The following is a 22,895-nucleotide window of genomic DNA, read 5'->3' as shown; positions in this document are numbered from 1 at the left end:
TTTTTTCCCCTTAAATTATCTTTGAAAGCAGTTAAGACTACTGTAAATTTGGCTCGATTGCTCTTTCTTTTAACTGTGGCTTCATTTAAATGTTCGTGTTATGAACAGCAATGAAATAATTACTTAAGCCGTTAATGAGTATATAAAAACAATACCTAAATAACAAAACCAGCAAGTAATATCATTAATGTTGCTGTTTTTTCAGTTACAGCTCTTGGGAGAGTTATGATGGGAAGGTGGAAGAGTTTTTCCAGCTATTTAACCTCCGTGGCTGCAAAGCCCTGCAGGTTTTGGGTAACTCCAGATGCTTGAGCAGCCAGAGAAGTCGAGGTGGGTGGGGGCTTGGGGAGAGCTCCCCACTTGCCTGTTGAGTCCAGTGAGTACAAAGAAGGTGGCTGGAGGCTGGTAACCCAGTCTTGGTGAGGTGGAACAGCTCGCTCTGTGGTCTGCCATCCCTGTTGTTCCCAGACAGGTGGACAACCGCACAGCCAAGCCTGGCAACCACGGTGGGCCGTGAGCCATCAGTCCCTGGCGTACCTGGGGATGCTCAAAGCCAGGCCCATGACACACCTCAAGCCCACTCGTCTGGATACAAAGCTGTGGGGATGTTCCTACAGCGCTCGCGAAACTCTATGGGTGAGCACAGCCCTGACCCGCAGAGCTGGTGGTGATGGGACAGTGAAGCTCTTTGGCAACACTGCCTGGCTTCCCAGCCCACATGGAAACTGTGTGTGCATGTGAAGAAGATGCAGAATTAGGCAGTTTGTACTTAATAGACTCGTGTTATTAAAAATAATAATAATAAAATAATAATAATCCCCCCAAAGTACATATCTTAGATCTGTTACACTATAGTCCATAAGATTCACTGGCTTTTCTTTTTACATATTTCACAAATGCCATCACGTGGCAGGGCCTGGGTCCCTCCACACAGGCACCGTGGGGATGGTATTTACACAACACATCTCAGCAGCCAGGCCCAGGGCTCCCCAAGAAGCACAGCAGAGTCTAACCCCAAATCTGCACAGGGTGACTTGCAAAGGATCACACCAGCATCCTGGATCTGTCCCGTCCAGTCATACATTTAAATTATAAAGCAAAAGGAAGAAGAATATAAAAGAGCATGTGGACATGTGTGGGCATTTAAATATGCATCTAGGAGCAGCTCTGAGCCTAAATCCCCTGGGCAGCATTGCTTCTCCCCAAAACCCTACTGCAGCAGGCATGGGGCACGGCTTGGAAGGCTGGTTTCCCCAGCTGCAGTTGCCCGCCCTGCACCTGCAGATGCCTTTGGCTGGATTTGGTACCCAGTTTCCATTAAATGTGGAGAGAAGAGTTACATCGGTGCAAGGCTGCACAGCACAGGGGCTGTGCAAAGCTTGCATGCAGGCTGGATGAGATGTTGCCAGCCCTTTCTGCAAAGAGCCTCTTTTCCCCAGTGAGCTGCTCACACGGCAAGTGGGGCATGGAAAGGCACAGCCAGAAGAGCCAACTCAGCAGCATCCCTGTGGGGTTGGCACAGCAACACCTGGTTTTGCAGCCCTCCCCCAAACTATGCCCGCAGTAGTGTCTGTGCTGAGCCCTGCCCCGAACTGCAGGGCAGGACAACCAGCAACTCCATGCAGCCCTGTGGTGCCTCCACCACTGCACTTGGCACCCCAGCTCCAGAGGACCCAGCCCTGGTCTCCCAGGGACGGCTGAACCTGTGTGCAGGGGTTTCCAGCCAGCCGTGCCAAGCAGAAGGGGAAGTGAGGAAAATATCTTCCAGGCAGTAGCCTTAGTGAAGGTGCAGAGTGGCCTGCTCCAGTTCTTTGGCCAGGATTTTAGGACATCCCCCAGCCAAAGGGGAGAGCTCCTCAGTAGCAGCCCATGGGGTATGTGGTGGTCCTGTCTGGTGTCTCTGATCTGCTCCAGCAGGACACAGATGTATACTGGGACACCATCTGGGAGACATCCCTCCTTGTCAGCAGAGGCTGGCAGAGCTGAAACAAGAGGGACGGGCTGGCTGGGAGGATAAATTGAGAACTTCAACAACCAACAGCAAAGTCCTCAAAGAGTTTTAGGCACCTCGCTTCAAGGGAGGAGAAATCAGGTGCCAAAGGAAACCCTGGAGCCTCTTGCCCCAGCAGGCTGTGCAGAGGGCTTTTTGGGGAGCACAGACACATCACATCTCTCCTGAAGGCTGTACTTGCTCGGAGAAAGCACGTGCCTTCTGCAGCCCTGCCCTGATGAGCATCCATGCCCATGGAGCAGTGGTGCCACCCTGCTCTTCTGTGGGCTGTCGCCACTGAGAAGAGGGGCCAGCAAGCCTACACACCCCATGGGGTGATGCTGAGCAGCCCCTGGGGCCATGGGGATGATCCTGATGGGAGTCTTGGCCATGCACAACCAAAGGGTGTTTCACCACTGACTCCTGTGTGAGGAGTGTTGGGTGCATGGGTCAGAGTGAACCTGGGGCAAGGGCAGCAGCTTTGCTTCCAAGGCTCCTGGGTGTAAGCAGCCATGGGAGGAAGAGGAGGACTGGATGGCCCACGTACTTCAAGGGCCATCTCATGGCAGAGGCCAAAAGTCTACGACAATGAGAACAAGAAGAACCAGGGATGGGAGAGTCCCCTTTGCTCAGCTGGAGGGGTGGTCTTTCAGGAGCGTAGCATAGGATCAGCCCATCTAAGCCCAAGTGGTCCCACATACTCTTTCCCCCTCAGCTTCTGGCCTCCCCACCAGCTCTGCCCATGCCCTGGGTAGGTACCCCAGCATCAACAGAACCTGAAAGATGGCACTGCTGGCCCCCCTGCGCCTCTGAAAAGCCAATTCCAGCATCTCCAGCAGCTTCACCAATGCACTGAGCTCACCAACTAGGGCACCTGCATGTCCATACAGACATCCCCCAGTGCCTAGATCCTCACTCCCCTAACTCCCCTGTCCTGAACCCTGACAGTGCTCCACCAGTCTCTTCAGCTGCAGGCTCCAGCTCCACCCTGGGATGCTGGAGCCCAGAAGCACCAGACCACCCATGGGATGGGGAGTCCACACAAGCTGCCATGGGCTCAAAAGCACAAAGCTTCATCCTAAAGCACTGCAAGACTGTGATATAGGCTACAATACCTTGCTGAGCCATTCAATAACAAGGCAAGGTTTATAGGGAAAGGAATATCTATTGTCAGATCACCTATTACTTTTACTTGTATTTATTATGCCAAGAGCACTACAACCTCAACATGGGAAGATACTGATGTCTGTTTGAACTGGAGGCTAATATATGGTTAAGGAGAAATAAAAGACTAGAGGTGGGTCAACAAAAGCTCTTCTCTCTTCCTGCCACCTCTGCCTCATGCATCTCCTCATACAACCTTGGCCACTTCCCAGGAGAGCACACAGTCAGGTCAGCTCTGAAGGATGCCCACCAAGGCAGAGGTCACTTGGTGTCAGCCCAACAGAGATGGGTGGAATTATGTCAGTTGGTGCCAACCGAGAATACAGGGACACAGACCTGGGTGGATGGACGATGATACACAATAGCTCCGGTCGGCATGTCTACTCCATCCAAGGTTCTGCTGGCAGGGCAGGCTACAGCCTTGGTAGTCATGGTAGGGGAAAATGGGTGTCTCCAGATCTTTCCTGCTGGGTCGCCTGGACTATGCACCAGGATGGGTAACGGCGAGGGGGTTTGCGAAGTCTGTCCCTTTCTCCCTGATAGACACAGCCCTGCACTAACCTGCTGCCGGGGCCTGACTCCTTCCCTCAGCACTGCAGCACTGCATGGGTCCTGTCCCAGGTGGCAGCGCCGGACCATGTAAACCTGAGGTTACCAGAGAATCTAGCCTTGCAAAAGTTCATTTGTTCTTCTGGGTGGAGCTCCTGGGACTGGTCCCTCTGCAGCATTGGACATTTTCCTCTCAGCCTGCCCATATGCACATTGGGATGAAGGACAGGAGACTCTGACCTCCTGTTCCTACTGGGCAAGAAGAAGGGCAGAGAGAGGTCTAACAGCAGTGCATTTTCAGAGAGTGAGGAAGAGGCAGGCCCTGGACACTGGAGAAGGGAGATCTGTCAACTCAGACCAACACCGGACAGAGGAAGACTTTGTTAAAGGGAAAAGCCCAGGAAACAAGTGCTACAAACAGCATGGCCGGAGCAAGGCACCAATCCCCTTCAAGCTCCTTCAGGCGACAGGCACCCACAGGATCCTGCTCTGCTTTGCTCCTCATTAAAGGTTTGTCATTACTGTGTTATTTTTAATACACACATAGAGAAAAAGACCCACACGCACACCCATGTGTGCACACGCACACACAAAGAGAAACCATTGCCAAAATATACACTATAGACAGACGCGTCCATTCACACTATATATATGTACAGAGTCTCTGGGTGCAGTCTGGCAGCACACAGCCGGGCTGGGGCTGAGCATGGGGTGGGATGGGTGGAAACCCCTCCTCTCAGGGCTTCACGCACTTCCCCTTCTTCTCCCGCCGCTGCAGTTTCCGAAGGCGACGTGTCCAGGCGTCCCGCCACTGGATGACCAGACTGTTCTTGTCAGCCATCAGTCCCGGCCGGTCAGTGGAGTTTTCACTGATCCCCATGACCAAATACTTCTTGCTGATCTGGATCTTGGGGCACTTGCAGGATAGGTCTTTCAGATGGATCCACAAGAAGTTGTCACCACGCTTCACCCGCTCATCGCGGCACTTGTAGACAGAGAGGATGTTGATGGTGAACTTGGCCCAGTTCGCCACTGTCTCCATTTCCAGGATGTTCACCTGGACCACTGAGGGAAAAGAGGGGGAGGCGTGGTGACAGGGGATGCTTTAGCTTGCTCCCCAAAGGAAGCTTTGGTTATGGGAACTGGCTGTCCCCCGGAGCCCCACCTGCCTCATTCATCACACCTTTGGAAGGGCTGATTTGGGGACCCCTCTCTGCGCTGGGTGCTCCCCATGCCCGGGGGCATCTGCATCTCTCCCACCCACGGCCAGCCTTTGGCCAGCCCTCGGCTGCATCTGCAGCAAAAACAACACGGCCCAGGCAGGGAGGAGGTCCTTACCGTAGTCCTTCTTGCAGTACTTCTTCATGTTAATCTTGTAGTTGCCCTTGGCTGGCTTGCAGTAGGAGTCACAGTCTGCAGATTAAGAACAGAGGGTTGAGCACCAAGGGGCTTGAAGCACATGGGGTCCCATCCAACCACAAGTGAAGGGGGAACAGGGTGGAAGGGACAGCAGCAAGACCCAGTGTGGCAGAGGGTGGTGGGTACTCCACATCCCCACGCCCTCCAGAAGGCTCCTGAGCCAGGGCCTGGGCTGCTGCTGGGGATAGGGTTCTGGCGAACCCAGCTGCCCCCCGACAGCTCACAGGGGCTGGGGCCTCAAACCCCGACATGAACACTGACACCACATCAGCTGGGAAGAGAAACCAGGTGGCTTTGGGCCCATCAGGCAGGCTGTGTCCCCTCCTGTGCTGATGGTGACAGTGTCCTGCAGGATAAATCAGCAGAGGGGTGGTGGAGGGAGCCTGGGGAACCTCCTCCCGGGTGCAGAAGGAGATGGATGTGAGAAATGCAGACAAGGTGGTGGTGGCCACCAGGGAGAGCAGGTAAGAACCATGGCCAAAGACAGTCAACCAGAACAGCTGTGGCCCTGCAAACCTGGGTGACACGGGGGAGAGAGGACTCAGCACCAACCCCACCATTGGCCCTGCAGGGAGGAGACCCAAGGGAAGAACTGACCCCAGACCAAATGTGTTGTGATCCTCAGGGGTGACTCAGCCCTTATGGGCCAGGGTAGTGGGAATCATCCTCATGGGGCAGCATCTCCAGAGACCAGTGTCCCAAAAGTTGGGAAGGGGACTCAGGCCAGGGGAAGCTGGTGGGTGAAGGAAGCAGCTCTGCTCCACTAGGTTGCTCCTGCTGTCTGAGTATCCCCTGCTCAGGCTGCTCCAGCACAGCCAGGGAGGCCAGGCTGTCCTCCACCCCATGCAGCACCCCTCCCTGCTGTCCCCCAGCTCTCCGGAGAGGTTCATGTCCTCAAGGAGGCTTTTTTTTCTGTGCATTTCTAAAGACCCCAGATTTGCATCTCAAACAGAGGGAGGGCACGGAATGCCTCTTTCCGTCTCCCCAAAGGCTTTGATCCCAACAATTGCCCGAAGCAGCCCTGTTCTCCTTTCTTTCTCCCTGCCATCTTCCTTTGAACATCTCAATTTGTCTCTTTCCAAATGGCATGTTTTTTCTAAGCCCATCTTTCTTCTTTTCTCTCCCTCTTGCAGGTTCTCTCTCTGGCTTGGCCCTGTGTCCCAGGACACAAGCAGCAGTCCCTGAAGTTGTCTTTGTTTGTGGGTTGCCACAGAGATCACTAGGGATAGAGGCAAACGTCTGGGGAAGACAGGGGAATAAGAGTGTCCTGTGCCAAGGGGAGGAGGAGAAAGAGGAAAGAAAGAAGCCCAGGAGTGCAAACTTGCCTTGGGCTCTGCTGCTCTCCTTCCTGCGCAACTCCTTTTTATCTGGGACTTTGTGACACCTGTTCCAAATTTGTTATTGACAGAAGCGGTGCAGCATGAAGCCAATTCTTGGCAGAGCGGGGTGAGCCCCGATTCTCAGCTCAGGCCACCCCCCTGCCATGCTGCTGTGCTGCCCCTCTGCCTGGGCTGGCAGAGCTGCCCCAGTCCTGCTGCATGACCTGGGACAGCAGTGGTGGCTTCAGAGGGGGTGCAGGACCCCCCATTGTGGGGTGGCTGCTGAGTGCACTGAAGCACTCGGCTGTGGCACCAAAGGTGCCCCCATCCACTGCATCCATGGGATGTGCTACAGCCTCATCCTGGACATTGCTGTATCCCATGGGATAAGCTGTAGCCTCACCCCAGACACCATTACATCCCCTGGGATACACTATAACCCCATCCTGGATCCAGCTGCATCCTCTTGGACATGCTAAAGCTCCCTCTCAGACACCACTGCATCCACTGGGACATGTTACAGGCCTGTCCCTGACATACTGCTCCGTTTTTCCTGCTATGTGAAGGGGACTCCAAAAGGGAGCTCCCACCCTGTGCCACACCTCCGTCCTGTTTGTGTCCCGGGGGTGCTCTCAGCCCCTTCACCCCACAGGACCCTCCATGGACACTGCGGGATACAGCTGCTGCAGGCATGTGCCCACTGAACTGCTGCTGGCTGCTGCCAGTCTGGCACTGGCCCACGGTGCAGGCAGCAGCACCCCATGCATGGGCAACATCTTGGCTGCTGGTGGTGGGGAGCCAGCATGCACAAGGGATGGACGGAGCTGGGCACGCACTGGGCAATGTCGCACAGATGCGGGAGTAGGTGGATGGAGACCTGCGAGCCCAGTGCGGACATCCCCTGTCTCTGTGGGGAGAGCATGTGTGAGAGGAGGCAACTTTACACATCTGTTTTACTTCTCCTCACCCCGAAAGAAAGAAGGAATATTTTGTTTTAAGAGAGATGTAACTTAATTAGGTGTTATGGCTGCAAACCTTTTACTGCTGACTTCGAATTCTTTTAAAGCCCTGTTTTGCACTCCATGAGTTTTGTTAATTCTGCTAACGGGGAACAAGTTGGGTTGTTTTTTTTTTCCCCACTAAGTGGAAAATATTTTAAGATAATAATAATAAAAATTACAAGAAGTGGACCCAGGACGTTTCACTGCCAAGCCAGTTGGCCACTTCGGCAGAGAGATCAAAGCCGGACCCCAAAGGCTCTGGAGGGTCGGAAAGGCAGGACGAAGCTGGGAAGAGCGATGCAGAGGATGGCAATGTCAGTGAAAAGCCTGGGTGCACCCCAGGACAGGACCCCAGCAGGGAGGAGGACGAGGAGAGGGGGTAATCCCAGCACCTGAGCACAGCGATTTCAAACAATGTCCCCCTGTACCTGCAGTCTGGCACCTTCTGCCAGAGGCAGGGAGGGAGGTGGGGAAATGGGGGGAGAAGGGGCTCAGAGGCTGCCTGGGGTGGGAGGACGGTAGGGCATTGCGGGGCTGAGAGCACCCTTGGGGAGTGCCCGCCTCATGGGGGACCCTGGGGGCTCATGGGGCAGAGGGATGTGGGCAGAGGGATGCAGGCAGAGGGGCATCAGGGTGCGGGCAGTGGGGCAGGGTGCAGGCAGCAGACAGGGTACACCACTGTTGCCAGCCCTGCCTGCGGCACAAGCACGCTGGAGACAGGCTGCCCCAGGGACAACCAGGCAAGGCAGGATCACCTACCCTGTCGCTGATCCTGCCTCCAGCAAAGGGTGCGGCAGGACCCCAGCCAGGTCCCCCACTCCCCTGGCACAGACTCTGGGCAGAGGCACACTCCTTTGCATTAAAGATATTCAAGCTAGAAGCCAGAAATCTTAAAACAACAAACCCACAGATAAAACTAGAGGCAGTTTAAGGCAGACCTGCTCTGCTAAAACAAAGTAAACACCCGGGTCTCCAGTGAGTGCCATTTATTTTTATGCAGCTCAAAATATCAGACATCACTCTAAGACTGTTCCTATTTATAAAGCATTGGAGGAGAGTCAGCTTGATTAACTCTGCTCCATGTGTCACTCTGTTTGCAATAAAACCATCCAAATCCCCATTTCCCCTTCCCTTTTTATCCTTTTCACAAAGCCTGGTCTTCCCAGCCCCCTCCCTCGCAGCAGGCAGGACAGGCAGGGCAAGCAGGGCAGGCAGGAGTAGAGGTGGTGGTGGTCTGTCCTGTCCCACACAGTCTCCCCAGCAGTGTTACTGTCACAGACAGCTCAGCTTTGATGGTCATCCTATCATGTAAGACATGCACTCCACCAAGAACCGGCTCTCCTCCATTGCCACAGCATAGAGCAAAACCTCTGCCAGAGCCATGCAGGGCAGCTCAACTCATGTCCTGATAACACCTCCTGTTTTCTGGAGCCTCTGTGGAGCAGGTCCAGGAAGGCTGAAACATGCCCATGGGTGCTGGGCTGGCGCTGGGCTGTGCAGCACTCCCAGTCTCTGCATCAGTACATGTGATGTGCATGTGTACAGGGGCCAGCACTGCTCCATAAGGAGCCAAGCTACCAGCCTCCTCCTACACATCTCACCCCTCCATCCCCATCCACACACTTCACTCCTTCCATAACTCTGCACCTTCAGCACCCCTTGTTCCTGTCCCCCTCCTATGGCCACCAAATGCATGTATGCAGCTGCAGGGGCCACGCTGGAAGATGTTCCCAAAAGGCTTAGGAGCACATCACAGACATGCACCAGCCAGGGAAGGGGCTGTTGGCATTTTCCACCCCCAAGGTGGGGTGGTTGTGGGAAGGAGAACTGGGGAGAAGGATGCACACAGGGCACTGGGTCTCCAAGGAGCATGTGGGCTCCCGCAGGATGGACATACCCCAAACAGGGCACAGGGCAGCTCCTCCTCATCAAATATGGGCATGGGGAGCTGGAAGTGCCCCTGCTCTCTTCCCAGGACCACGTGCCATGGGATGGAGTAGAGGATGGTGCAGGATGTCTATTCCCCCACACTAGCATGTGGGAGAAGACCAAGGTCTTGGGGACTGCAGGGTGAAGGGTGGCCCAAGGAGGAAAAAGGCTCCTTCTTTCCCTAGATTCTCCCCCTCGACCTGGCTTGGAATCCGTACAGAGGGATAGACAGTGGAATGGCCAGGAACTGCCACAGTAGGGTGCTGATGGGACTGTGGAAGTGGAGAGGGGAGACAAAAGCCCTGCTACAGCCTCCTCTGATGCACTGCCATGCATGCCTCTGAACATCTGGCCTGGCATCAGCATAGCCCATCCGCTCCCATCACTGGTGACCACCATGTAGGGCACAGAGATGCCAGGAAGACAGATGAGATGGCAGAGCCTGGCTGATGGAAGAAGGGCAGTCAGGGAATAGATGCAAAGTGGCTGCTTTACATGTCTGCCATGGCATCTGCCAGGCCACATTCTGCAGCGCCAGGGAGGGCTGAGCATGGTGGTGGTGTCATAGGGTCCGGAGGCCAGCACACCACTGTGTGGTGCTATTGGCATGTCCTGTCTCAGGGTGAGAGCTGAGGGCACCTTGGTGGGGCCCTGGCAGCTATGGCCGGGCTGGAAGAGGGACCCTAACCTACCCGTGCAGCCAGCTTCCATGCACCCACCAGTGCCCAGCCCCAGCCAAGCCTCTGCAAGAGCATGAGCAAACCTGCAGCATGTGTGGAGATGTGATCCTTGCTGCTTCAGCCTGGGCAAGCCAGGGCAGCTCTTGAGGAGCACTAAGGACAGCAGCAGATATGCCTCCCCTGCTTGTGCAAAGCCTGCAGCCTGCCACCAGAGCTGCCACCCTCTCCTGCTGGGTGACAGCAGCAATGACATCGATCTTCCCATGGTCCTATCACTCCATGGTCCCATCAGCCCACAGAACCAGGACAAGCAGCTCAGACCCAGACACTTCACTCCTCCAGACCTGGATTGAGCAAGCCCCATGTCATCCATGTCCCAGGGAAGACCTGGCAGCCCATGCCCTGGCACAGGGGCTTCTGAGCCTGCCTGCAGCTGGCAGCCTGCTGTACCCCCACTACTCTGTTGCTGCTCAGAGAGCCAAGGTCCTGTGGAGGTAAAAGGCACCAAGGAGAAACCTCTTGCACTGGCACTGTAAATGGAGATTAAAAAATGCCAGCCCCCAGGCACCCACTGAGCCGTAGGTGCCATACACCACAACCCTTGCCATAACCTGCTGAGGGGTGGCAAGGCCCTGGCAGGCTGCATCCCTGCATTCCTCCTTGGAGGAGATGGAAAAACCTTTTCCCCAAGAAAGTCCTGCCAAGCTTTGTTGGTCCCCTTCCAGAAATACACAGGATTTCAAATCACAGTCTTTTTTTTCACCAAAATTGTTCAACAAAATTTTTCACCATTAATCTTTTTGCCAAAGGGTTTGTCGGGCTCGGACCTTCTCCCTGGTGTGGTGGGGAGAGGGGAAGTAGGATGGGATGTCTCTGGGCAGGGTGGGGCCGTGGAGCACTTACCTGCAGGTGCCTCTGTGCTGGTGATCAAGGACGTGGGGTTGATGGCAGGGATCTCTGGAAGAGAAAGGAAGAAATGTCTTAAGGAAAGGGGTCCCCAGTTCTGCGGGTCACACCTGGACAAAAGCCCTCTGCAAGCAGGGTGCAGAGAGGATTTTGTGGGTCAACGCGGCAGCTCACTAAGGAGATGGGATGAGTCTGACCTAAATATCACAGGCCATTAAATAGACCTGGAGATGCCCAAAATGAGCTCAGTAAACAGGGACAGGCTGAGATGCTACAACCCCCAAGAGCCATAAGTCACTGCTGCAGAGGACATATGCTCCAGGGATGGACAGAAGAATGATTTGAGTGTGCTCCACACTGCACAGCACAGGGATAAGTGTAGGCAAAGACAACATTTTCTCAGGACTTCTGGCAACAAAACTGGGGGGAAACCCTGTCCTAACCCCAAATCTAGGGAACAACAGAGGGAGCCCCATCAGCTCACCCCCACTGCCACCACTCCAGCAGCACCAGCAGACGCTGTAGAGCAGCAAGTTGTTCCTCTGCTGCTTGGGCCACATTCAGACTCACTACAACAATATACATGGTTTTACACTGACCACAGGATCTGGCCTTGCCCCAGGCCTGACCGTGCTCAGGGCTCAGCTGGGTGAGGAAGGCACCTCGCTGCAGCTGAAGACACGTCCCAGCAGAGCTGTTTCAGCCAGCTGGAAGCACTAACCCAAGCGGACTTTCAGAGGCTCCTGAGGAGTAGGAGAGTAGGGGTAGTAGGAGTAGGAGTAGGGGTAGGGGAGCAAAGCATGGATGCCCCCAGAAGGTGACCCAACCATCCTGTCTTGACCACCTCTTGGAGCACAACCATGTGGAGGGGCAGCCCCTTGGCTCAACCTCCCACCCACCACAAGCCAGCCCAAGGAGGGCATCCCCTGGCACCAGTGGAGGTCCCTGAACGAGGGGCAGGGTGCAGCAGCACTTACTGATGCAGGGGGCCACTGGTGAGCGGCTCTGCTGGTAGCCCTTGGCACAGCGGTTGCAGGTGAGGCCAGTCACGCCGTCCTTGCATGGGCACTGCCCCGTTGTCTGGTTGCAGGTCTTGCCAGCTGCACCAACAGGGTGGCAGTCACAGGCTTAGTGGGAGAGAGAGAAAAGGTTACATGAGAGGTGGTGCACAATGCAAATCCCAAACTGGAGACAAAGTGCCACCCCTGGAGCGGCGGAGACGGGTCTTTCTAGTGCGCTGGTGGAAAGCAGCCACTGGGGTTGACACAGCCAAGACCTATGGGTCCAGATCATGGCCCTACATGTACTGTGAACAGCATGGGCAGGAGGGTGAGTGGACAAAGGGCTTGGCCAGGGTACAGCCTCTGCTGATGGAGACGCTTAGAATGAGCCCCTGGAGACGCCATAGCTCACACAGGCACCTGCAGCTGTGATTTGAAGTCTGGACACCAGTAGAACAGTTTCTTCCTGCCCACTTTGCAGGCAGCTGCTCTGGGGACAGCCTGGCATGTGTGCAGGCAGGAGGAGGGATTTCCATGGGCAGCCCCATGCCTGCTGCCAGCTTTGTCCTATGCAAGCAAAGGGAGCAGGCTCACAAGGGGCCATGCAAACCTTCATGCCAGGGTAGGACTGAGGGCACTGCAGGGACAGAAGGCGGACAGATACATGCCCAGGTCTGCTCTTTCCCACCTCAGCCCACGGGCAATGCTCCTGTCGCAGCGGTAAAAGGCATTCTCTCCCACTTGCTCCCCCACCTCTGAGCTTTCCAGTCCATGGAGCTGAACCAGCTCTGAGTTTTAACACAAACTTTGGCCTTGTTTTGGTTTTAGGATGGTCTGAAGTGGATCTTCTTGATGCCTCCCAAGTTTATGAGCCTCAATGCCCATCCTGCCTCCTGGAGACCCCAGCCAAAGGATGTCCCCATGGCTTTCCATCACAGACTCCCCAGGGGAAAAGCCACACCTGAGACGGGTAGAAATTGGGTCTCCATCACCAGGACAGACCTGAAGTGACTCTCCATCACACAACACTGGACGACAGACCCACCAGGGGTTGCCTGTGAGGAGTGGTGCAGGAAGGAAATACTCACTCAGGAGAGGACCTTCCCATCTGCCTGCCCAGGGCTGGACTGGCTACAAGCTAGAGGAGGTTATCTCAGCCTCCATCAGTGTAAGAGTTGAACGTGATTCCAAAGGAAAACAAAAACATCCCCCCCTGCCCGTCCCCGCAGCCCCTGATGTTATCATTTCCCTAATTTTCACCAGATGGGACTGGTGGGAGCACGATGGCGCTGCTCCTCAAGCCCCCTCCCGCATGGCCAGAAACCAGAATGAGCAGCCTCTAATGGGGACCAGATGCTTCACCCTTATCAGATCTTGGCTGGGACTGGAAGTGGGCGTCTCTCTGACAAGGATATTTTGGGGGCTCAGCTGTGATAACAAATGGCAGTGAGCGAGGGAGTCTTGGCATGACGTAGGGCTGTTGGAAACATGGGGTCTTTCTTCAGCCACAACAGGCTTGTCTCCTGCCAGGGCGGCTGGCTCTCCCCAGTGAGCCAGGCTTTCCCAGCTCTCCTGCAAACACCCACCATCAGGTCATTGGGGACCCCCAAAGGTTCTGAGATCACTGGATGGTCCAGCCCTGGACTGTGAGGAGCAAAGCTGGCAGCGATGGTCCAGTGCTTGGCCAGCCTCGCATGACCCATGGGAACAGCACTGCTGCTTCACCTGGAGAAGGACGTCGGGCTTACTGCCCTCTCTTGAACCACCATGCTCCGGGACATTTCAGCTGCTTCAGATCCATTTTGATGGTCTCCCTATGCCTACTCCACAGGACTCTTCTGGGCTTGGGTGGATCCTGCGGCACTTGGAGGAAGCAGCTGCCTTTGCCAAGCTGGCAGGTACACCTCTTGGAAACCATCCATTGCTTTGTCTCTTTTCCTCTAGCAAAGGCTTGGGTTTCTGTTAGTGGAGCTGGGCACAAAGCAAAACTCATCCTCATCACCACCCATGCTGGAAAGGGCAGCACGGTACCACCAGCAGCACCCTGGTGATGCCCTGAATGAGGGGTGCTCACCCCACCACTGGTGTTCAGAGTGGTCCCAGGGCCACAGTGCCCATCTCCAGCCAGCAAAGTCCAACCCACCCTAGAGTGGCTCGGCACAAGCTGTGCCAAAAACCCACCCATCTGAGAGACATAACCATGCAGGGAGAGCTCAGAGGTCCCTGCAGCCATCACTCCTGCTCTGCACGCACAACAACAGAGAGTCCATGCCCTAAAAACTTTATGGTCAAAGGCACGCTTCCAGCAAAAATTTATACAGGTGCTTAACTTCACACATTGTGGATAATCCCATGGGCCCCAGAGGTGTATCCCTGGTGTAAAGTCTAAGGATGGACATAAATCTCAGCACAGCCAGGATCCAATTCATCTAAGTAGATCCCACTTCATGTTGTGGAAGTAGGCTTTCAATGATTCTTGATGTTTTACCTGGATCAGCATTTAAGGCAATTTTGCCCATCTTACGTCTGCAACAGATAGGTGTCGTCAGGAGATGAGCTTGGTCTCTGCCAGACCACCCTCTGGCCCCTCGCCTTGCCATGGTGGGATTTCCTGCAGACCATGAAAATCCATTGCTCCTTCCTAACCCAATGGGAAGAGCAACCCAGGCAGCACTCAGTGCTTAACCCAACCAGTCCCACATCCCAGCATGGCCATATACCACCACTCCGGCTGGAGGATCTCCATCCCTCCTCACCCTGACATGACCCACAGAGGAGGGCTGGCCAGGGGACCCCATCCTGGCACCAGGGAATGCAGGTGCCGGGGGCACAGCACAGCTTCATGACCTCTGCCCACACACCAAGCCCTGTCGCTCGCAGCCCTGCTGGTTGCCAGGATCTGGCCCATGGTGTTTGAATAGTGGATTAAGTCACTAGCTTGGAGCTTAACTCATTGAGCTGTGCTTGCCAGAAAGCATGTCTTGCACCTAATATTGAGGGTATTTTTGCGTCTTAAGGTTTAGCTGCTACTGCTTCACCAGTTTTCATTGGAGAAAGCTCACAGTTTACAGCTTTGTTTAAATTACAGGGATTAATGCACAGCCATTCTTTATTTGACTTTTCAGTTACCACTATTGAATTAATCCTGTAGGTTGTTCTGCCTTTTCCATCCTTCCAGCTTTTCCATCTTGCAGCTGGAGGGAAGAGCTCCCCTCTCCGCTTGACAGCTGGTGGCCGACGGCTCCACTCGGTTGCCAGCAGGAGATGTGGGCTTGTGCAATCTGCAGTTGATATTTTTGTGCCTATTTCAAAGATGTTGCATCCCAGCAGAGAAGAACTGTGGTTGGACAGTTATTTAGTAACATGCTCTGGGGTTTCTTTAAATAAACTGTAATAGCTCCTGGCCTCTGGTCTAGTATTTCTGCTCCTGAATGTGAACCTAGCTTCATTCCTAGCACCTGCAAAATCTGCCTTTGCTGGGATGCTCAGCTCTGCCCTGGCCCAGTGCTGCTGTAGGTGCAAAGACCTTCGTTCAAAGCTGCAGATGTCAGTTCACCGCAGCTTGCTCCACACCTGCTTTTAAGACCTGCTGTCAGGAGCCTTGTTTTTTCATTGCTTTTTTCTTACAGGAGTGTAGGTATCTGAGCTGCAGGTACAGGACATATCTTTCGAAAAACCAAGCCCAAACTGTTTTTTCATGTCTCCACGTATTTATATATCTCTCTGGCAGCACCAGCTCCCATTCATGGCACTGGGCAGGCAGGCTCCCAGGTGCTGGCCCTGCTCCAAGGAGCTCCCAATCCCAATGGATCTACCACTGGATGAGTACAAGAAAGGGGTGGAAACGCTCTCTGCTTTACTAAATGAGGGGCAGCCAAAGAAGCAGAAGCATCAGGGATTTTATTATTAACTTGGTTCCCTGAGGCAAAGCCAGGAACCGGCTCCCAAGACCCAGGGTGCTGCCTTTACTGCCAGATCCTCCTCAACATATGCACCGTAGCAGGGGATGGCCCTTGTGCACATGTTCATCTGGCTGGGCTGAACTTTTGCAGCATTTCCAAACCATGGGCAAACCCTGCCAGCCCTCCGGAAGCGGCACCCCCAGACCAGGCTGGCAGAGACCTGCCCGAGGTTTGGCATGGGGACAGGCAGCGGAGGGAGGTCTGTCTGCAAGGCAGGACCTGCCATAGCATCCCACTCCTCTGCTCAGCTGCAGCCCAGGCACCGCTTACTGGTGTTTCTCCTGACAGCGGTATCCACCTTCGCCCCATCCCACCAGCTCCTGAGCACCAGGATGCTCTTACCCACCCCATCACCTCCAGAGGAGCCCCCGTGCCAGTTGAGGTGAGCTGGGGCTGTCTGTGAGCCCCAGCACTCAAGGAAAATCCTCACTGAAAAGGGAATTTTGCCGAAGCTGCCCCAGTCTGGCGGTGCTGCAGCAGGAGCTGGGCAATGCTGCCATCTCTCCCTGGCCTCAGTCAGAGCCAGGACCCCTCCCAGAAACGGGGCACAACCCAAGATGCTGTGCTGTAGACCTTCAGGATGCATGCCTTGTCCTGCCTCCAGCTCCTCCTCTTCCTCTCTCCCGGTGCCTCCCAGTGTCACCCCAAGGATGCTGGCACCTGGTACGGCTTTGGGACCTGGCTGCCACCTGGCATGAGCCCTTGCTGCTGCCGGGGTGGGACCAGCTGTGACATGGCTTGGCCAAGGCCATGGCACTGGGAAGCAGCATGTGGTCCCCTGGGGTCATGGGCTGCCGGGGTGGGACTTGTCAAGACAGCTGCTCAGGTTATTAAAAATTATTAGCTCTCCATTCACTAATGAGGTAGCTGCAGGCAGGGCTCCCTCTGCCAGCACCTGCTCAGCTGCACTCCCACTGCTGCTGCGGCATTGGTCAAACTGGGAAATTTCTCCCTTTGCTCCATCCTTTTATCTGCTCCTGTGGAAACAAGGATGGGGAGAGGCATGGGCGGCTCACACAGCGTGGGCAACGGAGGGATTTTACCTCTTACATCCTGGACCCAAATGAGACATATCTATAAACAACACTAATACACCCAAGAGGGGAACACCAAAAGCCAAATCCTTCAGTTCGGGTCTGTGGCCACAACATTAATGGTCTAAAACCAGCTTCAGCAGTTCCTGTAGGCCCTACCTAAACATGCTAGCATCATGTCCACGCAGCAGCGACGGTGCTTAATGACTATGTGGCTGCTCAATGCACCGGAGAGGGATGCTGCACTCCCTTCCGGGAGGTAGTTGCAATCTAAGCTGGAAGAAAGGGGAGTCAGGGATGAATTCCCAGCCCCAGAGCAGCGATGGCCAACCTCCTGCCCACTCCAGCATTTCAGCCTGGATCCCGCCAGTCCTTGGGGGTGGGCAAGGTGTTTTCTTATCTCAACTTCTGTGGTGAAACTATTGTTTTGAGGCTTCACAAAGGAAGAAGGCTCCACAGAGGGGGCTGAGCAGGGAGAAATAAGAGAATCCAGAGGGGCTTGGCCAGGAGCTAGAGGAGGCAGAGGAGAGGTGCAGGTCCCATGACGTTTGGCACAGGCTGGCAACCTTGTGAGGTCAAGCTGCAGAGCAATGGCTTGGAGCTTGTGTGGCTCCTGGCCAGCTCAGGGACAAGCCACTCTGCCTGCAAGCACCAGGAGCCATTGTGCTCAACATCCCCCCAAAATCAAGTCCCGAGAGCCACCCTATAGCTGAAACTCATGCTGTGGGGTCCTGCACCGCAGCCCATGAGGGAGGTGGAAACCTCCGTCAGCACCCCCAAGCCTTCTAAGGCAGGGAAGCCACTGCAGGTCATTTTGTGAAGTAGCTTGAACACTTCCAAACGTGTCCAAGGCCCAGACAACGTCAGTGTCAGAGATGGGTTTCCAGCACATTTAGTCATGTGCCTTCTCTGGCAACTTGCCCAGCATCTCTCCAAACACCAGCTGCGGAAACTGTAACTGTGGCCCGGGATGGACCAGGCTCCTGGAAGCCTGCTTGCTCCCTGCCCGTCATCCTCCCCGTCCCTTGAGGAGGTGCTAGGCTCAAAGCAACGTCCCTGCCTGGTGTCCTTGGGGTGGCAGAGGTGACCAGGGCGATGGAGGCGACCTGCAGCTGCTGGAGGGAGCAGCTGGGTGCCAAGCAGAGGGATGTCCCAGGGGTGAGATGGAAGAGCAAGGAGACCAGGAGAGATCATACCACCCATGCTGCCCGCACAGAGACCCCCCCCAGCTTACCTCTGCAGGCCTTGCGGTCTGTGATGGACTTGCTGAGGTCCCGGTAGAAGCCCTCCTTGCAGTAGTGGCAGTGCCGCCCTGCGGTGTTGTGCCGGCAGTTGAGGCAGACGCCGCCGCTCTTCCTGCCTGAGAGCTTGTATAGCTCCATGTTGAAGCGGCAGCGCCGGGCGTGCAGGTTGCAGTTGCAGGCTGCAAAGGAAGTGGAGAGGGTGGGGGCTGGAGGCGAAACCTGGGAGCACCCCTGGGTGGGCTGGTGTCACCTTGGCGCCCTCCACTGCTGCTGGCGGCCAGGGCTGCCTGTGCTGGGGGAGTGGGATGGGCAGGGCACGGCACAGCACGGCACAGCCGGCCCCAATGTGACGTCCAGATGTGCAGTATCTATCTGCTGCCGCAGAGGGCTGGTGCTGGGGGGTCAGGGTGGAGGAGAAAGGGCATGTGTAGGGCTGGGGCACCACTCAGCTGAAGCAGACAAGTGTGGGATGGAGGGGTGCAGCCAGGGGGTCTGGCAGTGCTAGCTGGGCACCTGCAGCCCCGCCATCCCCCCTGCCCCTTCCTCAGCAGCCGGTTCTGGTGACAGAGCCTGGACGGCCTTTCAGCAGGACCACCCGCTTTGTGCCACGGGGTGCTGCCTCACAGGGTGCCATCCTCAGCATCACAGCCCCCAGACTCCTTATATTTAAGGCTCTACCCTACGTGCATATGTACACACACAAAGAAGCCCATGTAGCAACCCACGTGTGCACATGCACACGTGCGCGCACACAAACGTGCGCAAGCACAGACACAAGCTTATGTGCACACAGACATGTACACGTGAGCATGCATGCACACAAACGTGCACCTAAATATCATATACCGTTACACGTGCACACAAGCATGCACATGCACACAGACATGCACAGAAATATCTTCATACTGTTACATGTGCACACGCACGTGTGCACAAACATGCACCCAAAGATACACGCTCACATATGTAAGCATGCACATTCATATACATGCACAAATATGCACGCAGAGCTGCATGCACATGTGCACACACATGCATGCTCTTGCAAACACACGCGCGCACTGGTTTTTCATTAGTCACAGGAAACATGCGGGCCCCCCCCCGCCCGATTCCACGTGTGTGAGATAAAAAGGCAAAGCAGTGCCCGTTCCTGTTTAACACTCTCGCAAAAAGATAATGGGAACAAGATTTCCTTCGGCAAAATGTGGCGCCCTCCTCCCCCAGCCCCAGCCCCCTCCCTGTGTCAGTAAATTGAGGTTGGGTGAGAGTTTTTCCAGGCGTACTGTGAAATTCATTAACGTGTCAGCCCAGATTTAACTGCTTAGGCCTGGCTTGGCGGTCGTGTGAAGTTGCCTCCCCCCTGGCCAGCAGTGCCGGTGGGAGCTTCAGCCCGCGCAGATCAAACACTCCCTCGCCTGCCTTGCTGCTCAGGCCTCGGAGACGCTGGGGGAAGAAAGCCGGAGCAAACCCCAACCCTAAAAAAGAGCCTTTTTAGAGGCTTAAGTGAGTTGAGCAAAAGGTTGGTGCCAGCCTCGGTGCTGCTGGCACCACTTGCTCAAACCTCAGCTCTCCCTAGAGCTCCCCTGCGTTATGAGATTAGTGTAAAAATCACATGGCAGGCATCAAAATAACACTCTGGCGTGGCGGTAGGTGCCTGTGGGGGCTTGTGCCTTTTGAGCTCATTTTTTTCTCTTGTGCTGGTGAAAAAATAGGGTTTTTTGAGGCAAATTCTGACATGGGGCTAGGGGCTGGGATGCAGAGGGAGAGCAGCAAATACTGCCTGTGATCCCAGACTGACTAGGATGCGGCTGTGCTGGGGATGCCGATGCTAGGCCAGGCTTTGCCAGGGCCAGGAGAGATGCAGTGAAGTACCCTGACAACCAGGCTGCTCTTGTGCTCACCAGACACCAGGACAAGCCAGGGTGGTTCGTGCCACTGAACCGAGGCAGCCGCACATAACTGCAGCAAAGGAGCAATTTTCTGGGGGTAGAGGGTCCTCGTTATTCCCTTGCATCACCAAAAGGCCAGTTAGGTCACCCCAAAAGGAAGATTCACTGTCCCGCTGGGAATGCTCAGGGCCACCCCCATGAACCCCCAGCATCCTCCAGGGAAGGAAAGGGGATGCAACCCAGAGGGGAGGTGATGGGCAGTGGAGGAGAAAGGTCAGGTAAATGATTCGCCGCCCTCGGCGCAGGTCTCTCTCTGCCTCCAGTTTAATTGGTGAGAGAGTAACTGGCTGGGGCCTTTTCACGGCATCACCAACCCTGCCGTGGGCTGGGGGCCATCCCGAGTGGCACATCTCTGTCAGCCCCAGGGCCGCCTTTCCATGGGAGCATGACACAGATCCTCCCAGGAGCTGGCTTTTGGGAAGAAACCTCTTGCTGCCCACCATCATCCCCTCTGCCTGCAGGCAGTGATGCTGCCTGCTCTGGGCTGCTGCTCCCATCCCAGGCTGGGTGTCAGCAAACTGCCACCGGCTTAGCAGGAGCCGAGCTGGGATTTTGGCATGATCCTGGCCAGCTGACATGGGGACCTAGCTGGGCTTGGCCACGCTGGGATGGGTGGCTGTCCCCTGCTCAGGGACAGGGTCACACCACCATGCGTGACCGTCCCGTCACCCCCCGGTGCAGCCATCCGGTGCTAATTGGGGCAGACGGGTCCCCCCTCTTAACCAGCTAAATACTTGCACTGTTCCTCAGCGTTGACTCGGTTGCAAGCTCTGTCTGACTCCCGTTAATCACTAATTAAAGGCTTGAATGTTCCCTGCTGTTTGGGGTATTAATAAGAATTTAATTGCACAGTTTGGGGCTAATTACGTGGTAGCTCGCTTCCGCCCTTGTACAGTATGCCCAATTAAACAATCATATGATCAATTAAACAATCACAAGATCTAATAATTTGCAACAATAGACTAATTAAACATTGACACCTTGCAATGGAGCAACCTTCTGTCCCCCTTTTGATGGCGTTGGAACCCCTGCCCAGGCCCTGGCCACGCCACAACCTCTTCTCCTCCAGGCTGCTGTGGATGGAGGAGCCTGGGGTGACAGCACGAGGAGGTTTGGCACAGGGACCTTGGCACAGGACAAGCAGCGCCATGCACGGGGGCATACATGTGGCAGGTGATGGAGCCCCCAGGGCAGGAGGGGGGCTTGCAGCCCCTACAAGTTCCCTGGGAATAATTAGTGGAGGAAGCCAGCTCAGCGAAACCCTAGACCAGCCGCTGCTGCCAACCCGCAGAGGATTCGAGCTACGCCCCTGCTTTGGCTGGAGGAGAGCCTGGCTGGGACGGCGGGGCAGGATGGGGTTGCACCTCCTCCCGGGGGATGGGAACTGAGACCAGAGGAGCCCATTCCTTCCCATCTGCGCTGTGCCTCCATCACGAGGAAGGTGTTTGGAAAGAGGGGCCAGGGTTTGCACCTCTACCACTAAGAAGCAGGAGGAGAATCAGAAGTGGAGAGCCCTCCCTGCGGGGCTGCAAGCTGAGAACAGGGTTGTGAGGGACAAGGCTGAGCCACACCAGCCCCATCCTGGGAGGACAAGGACTCAGGATGGTCAGACAAGTGTTAATCCCCTGCACTGTGGTGGCTGCCCGCCCCTGCACCCCAGATCCGCTGGGATGCTGCACCCCATGGGGAGCAGGTGCCAAAGCAGGGGTGTCAAGGGGATGCTGCCTGCTTACTCACCTCTGAAAGCGCCATCACCCACCCTCAACCACTCCCCCTTGCTCTCCCCAGGTGAGGACTGTGGCCGGCGCTGCTGGGAACCTGCTGGTTTCCAGCATATCTGCCGGGGAGAGGGCAAGGAGCATCCTGCCAGGCAGGATGCAGCAAGGGATGAGGCTACAGATGCAACGGCCAGCAGGCCACCAGCAGCACAGATCCAGCTCCATGGGGTAAAACAGCCCAGGCCAGCTCACTGGGGGATTTCTGAGATAATTTTTGCATGCGAAGCATTGAGATAGAAAAAGAAAGCAAACACGTACAGGAAGGGGCGGAGGACACAGGGGAAGCACATGGGATCCTCTAAATCCCATCACAGTTCCAGGGACTGGTGTTTTCAGGCGCTGGCATCCCGGATCAATTGCCACAGCCCCCCAGCCTGAAGCAGGGGGAGCAATAGCCAGCGAGGTCTTCCCAGGAGAGCGCAGCCCCTTCCCCGCCGAGCCCCCCACATCAAAGAGTGCACTGTGCATTATACCAGTGCTCTGGGGAGCACTCCTGCAGCGGCAGCCACAAAGGGAACAAGAGCTCCCGCATTACCAGTGAGTGCATCAATTACTTCCAGTGGCTGCCTTGCGCTAATCTGCTTCCCCCACTTCCCCAGGCCGGGTGTTCTGGGGACAGCCTGCTGAGGGAGTGACTGGGCCGCCCCGAGCAGCTCCGTGTGTGCAGTCAGGGACCAGGAGCGGCAGTGGGAAGGAGGAGGTGTGAGTCTGCAAGAATAAACCTGATTCATCACATGGGGGGGGGCTCAGGATTTTGGCGATCCTGCTCCCACTGGTCACCCTGCTGGGGTTATCCTTTAATGAGCCTGATTTGGGCTAAAAGCTGGGGGAGACACATGGATGGGGACACGTCTGTCTCTCTCCTGCCCTTCTCTTTCCCCTGTTTTGGGCAGGACACACCAGAGGGTACACAGAGCACCCCAATATTGCCAGGGCAAGCTCCCTCTGAGACATGCAGCCCTATGGGGTA

At 55.5% G+C, this 22,895-nt stretch overlaps 1 protein-coding gene across 2 annotated transcripts in view; it reads right to left on the bottom strand.

Moving 5' to 3' along the window:
- Positions 1–4,207: 4,207 nt before the first annotated feature.
- NTN3 (netrin 3) overlaps positions 4,208–22,895 on the bottom strand; it is a 31,300-nt gene continuing 12,612 nt past the window's right edge. For both annotated transcript variants that reach the window (XM_064462239.1, XM_064462240.1), the window contains exons 3-7: positions 18,189–18,377; positions 11,935–12,084; positions 10,955–11,008; positions 5,042–5,116; positions 4,208–4,768 (exon numbers count right to left, since the gene is read on the bottom strand). In XM_064462239.1, coding sequence (XP_064318309.1) covers positions 4,440–4,768; positions 5,042–5,116; positions 10,955–11,008; positions 11,935–12,084; positions 18,189–18,377 — 797 coding nt within the window. In that variant the 3' untranslated portion in view covers positions 4,208–4,439. The remainder of the gene's footprint in view (positions 4,769–5,041; positions 5,117–10,954; positions 11,009–11,934; positions 12,085–18,188; positions 18,378–22,895) is intronic.

The sequence above is a fragment of the Phalacrocorax carbo genome, chromosome 10 (genome assembly GCF_963921805.1).
Source record: "Phalacrocorax carbo chromosome 10, bPhaCar2.1, whole genome shotgun sequence".
Taxonomy (NCBI): Eukaryota; Metazoa; Chordata; class Aves; order Suliformes; family Phalacrocoracidae; genus Phalacrocorax; species Phalacrocorax carbo.
The sequence above is the reverse complement of the archived record's forward strand: the minus strand, read 5'-3'. Positions and strand labels throughout refer to the sequence as shown.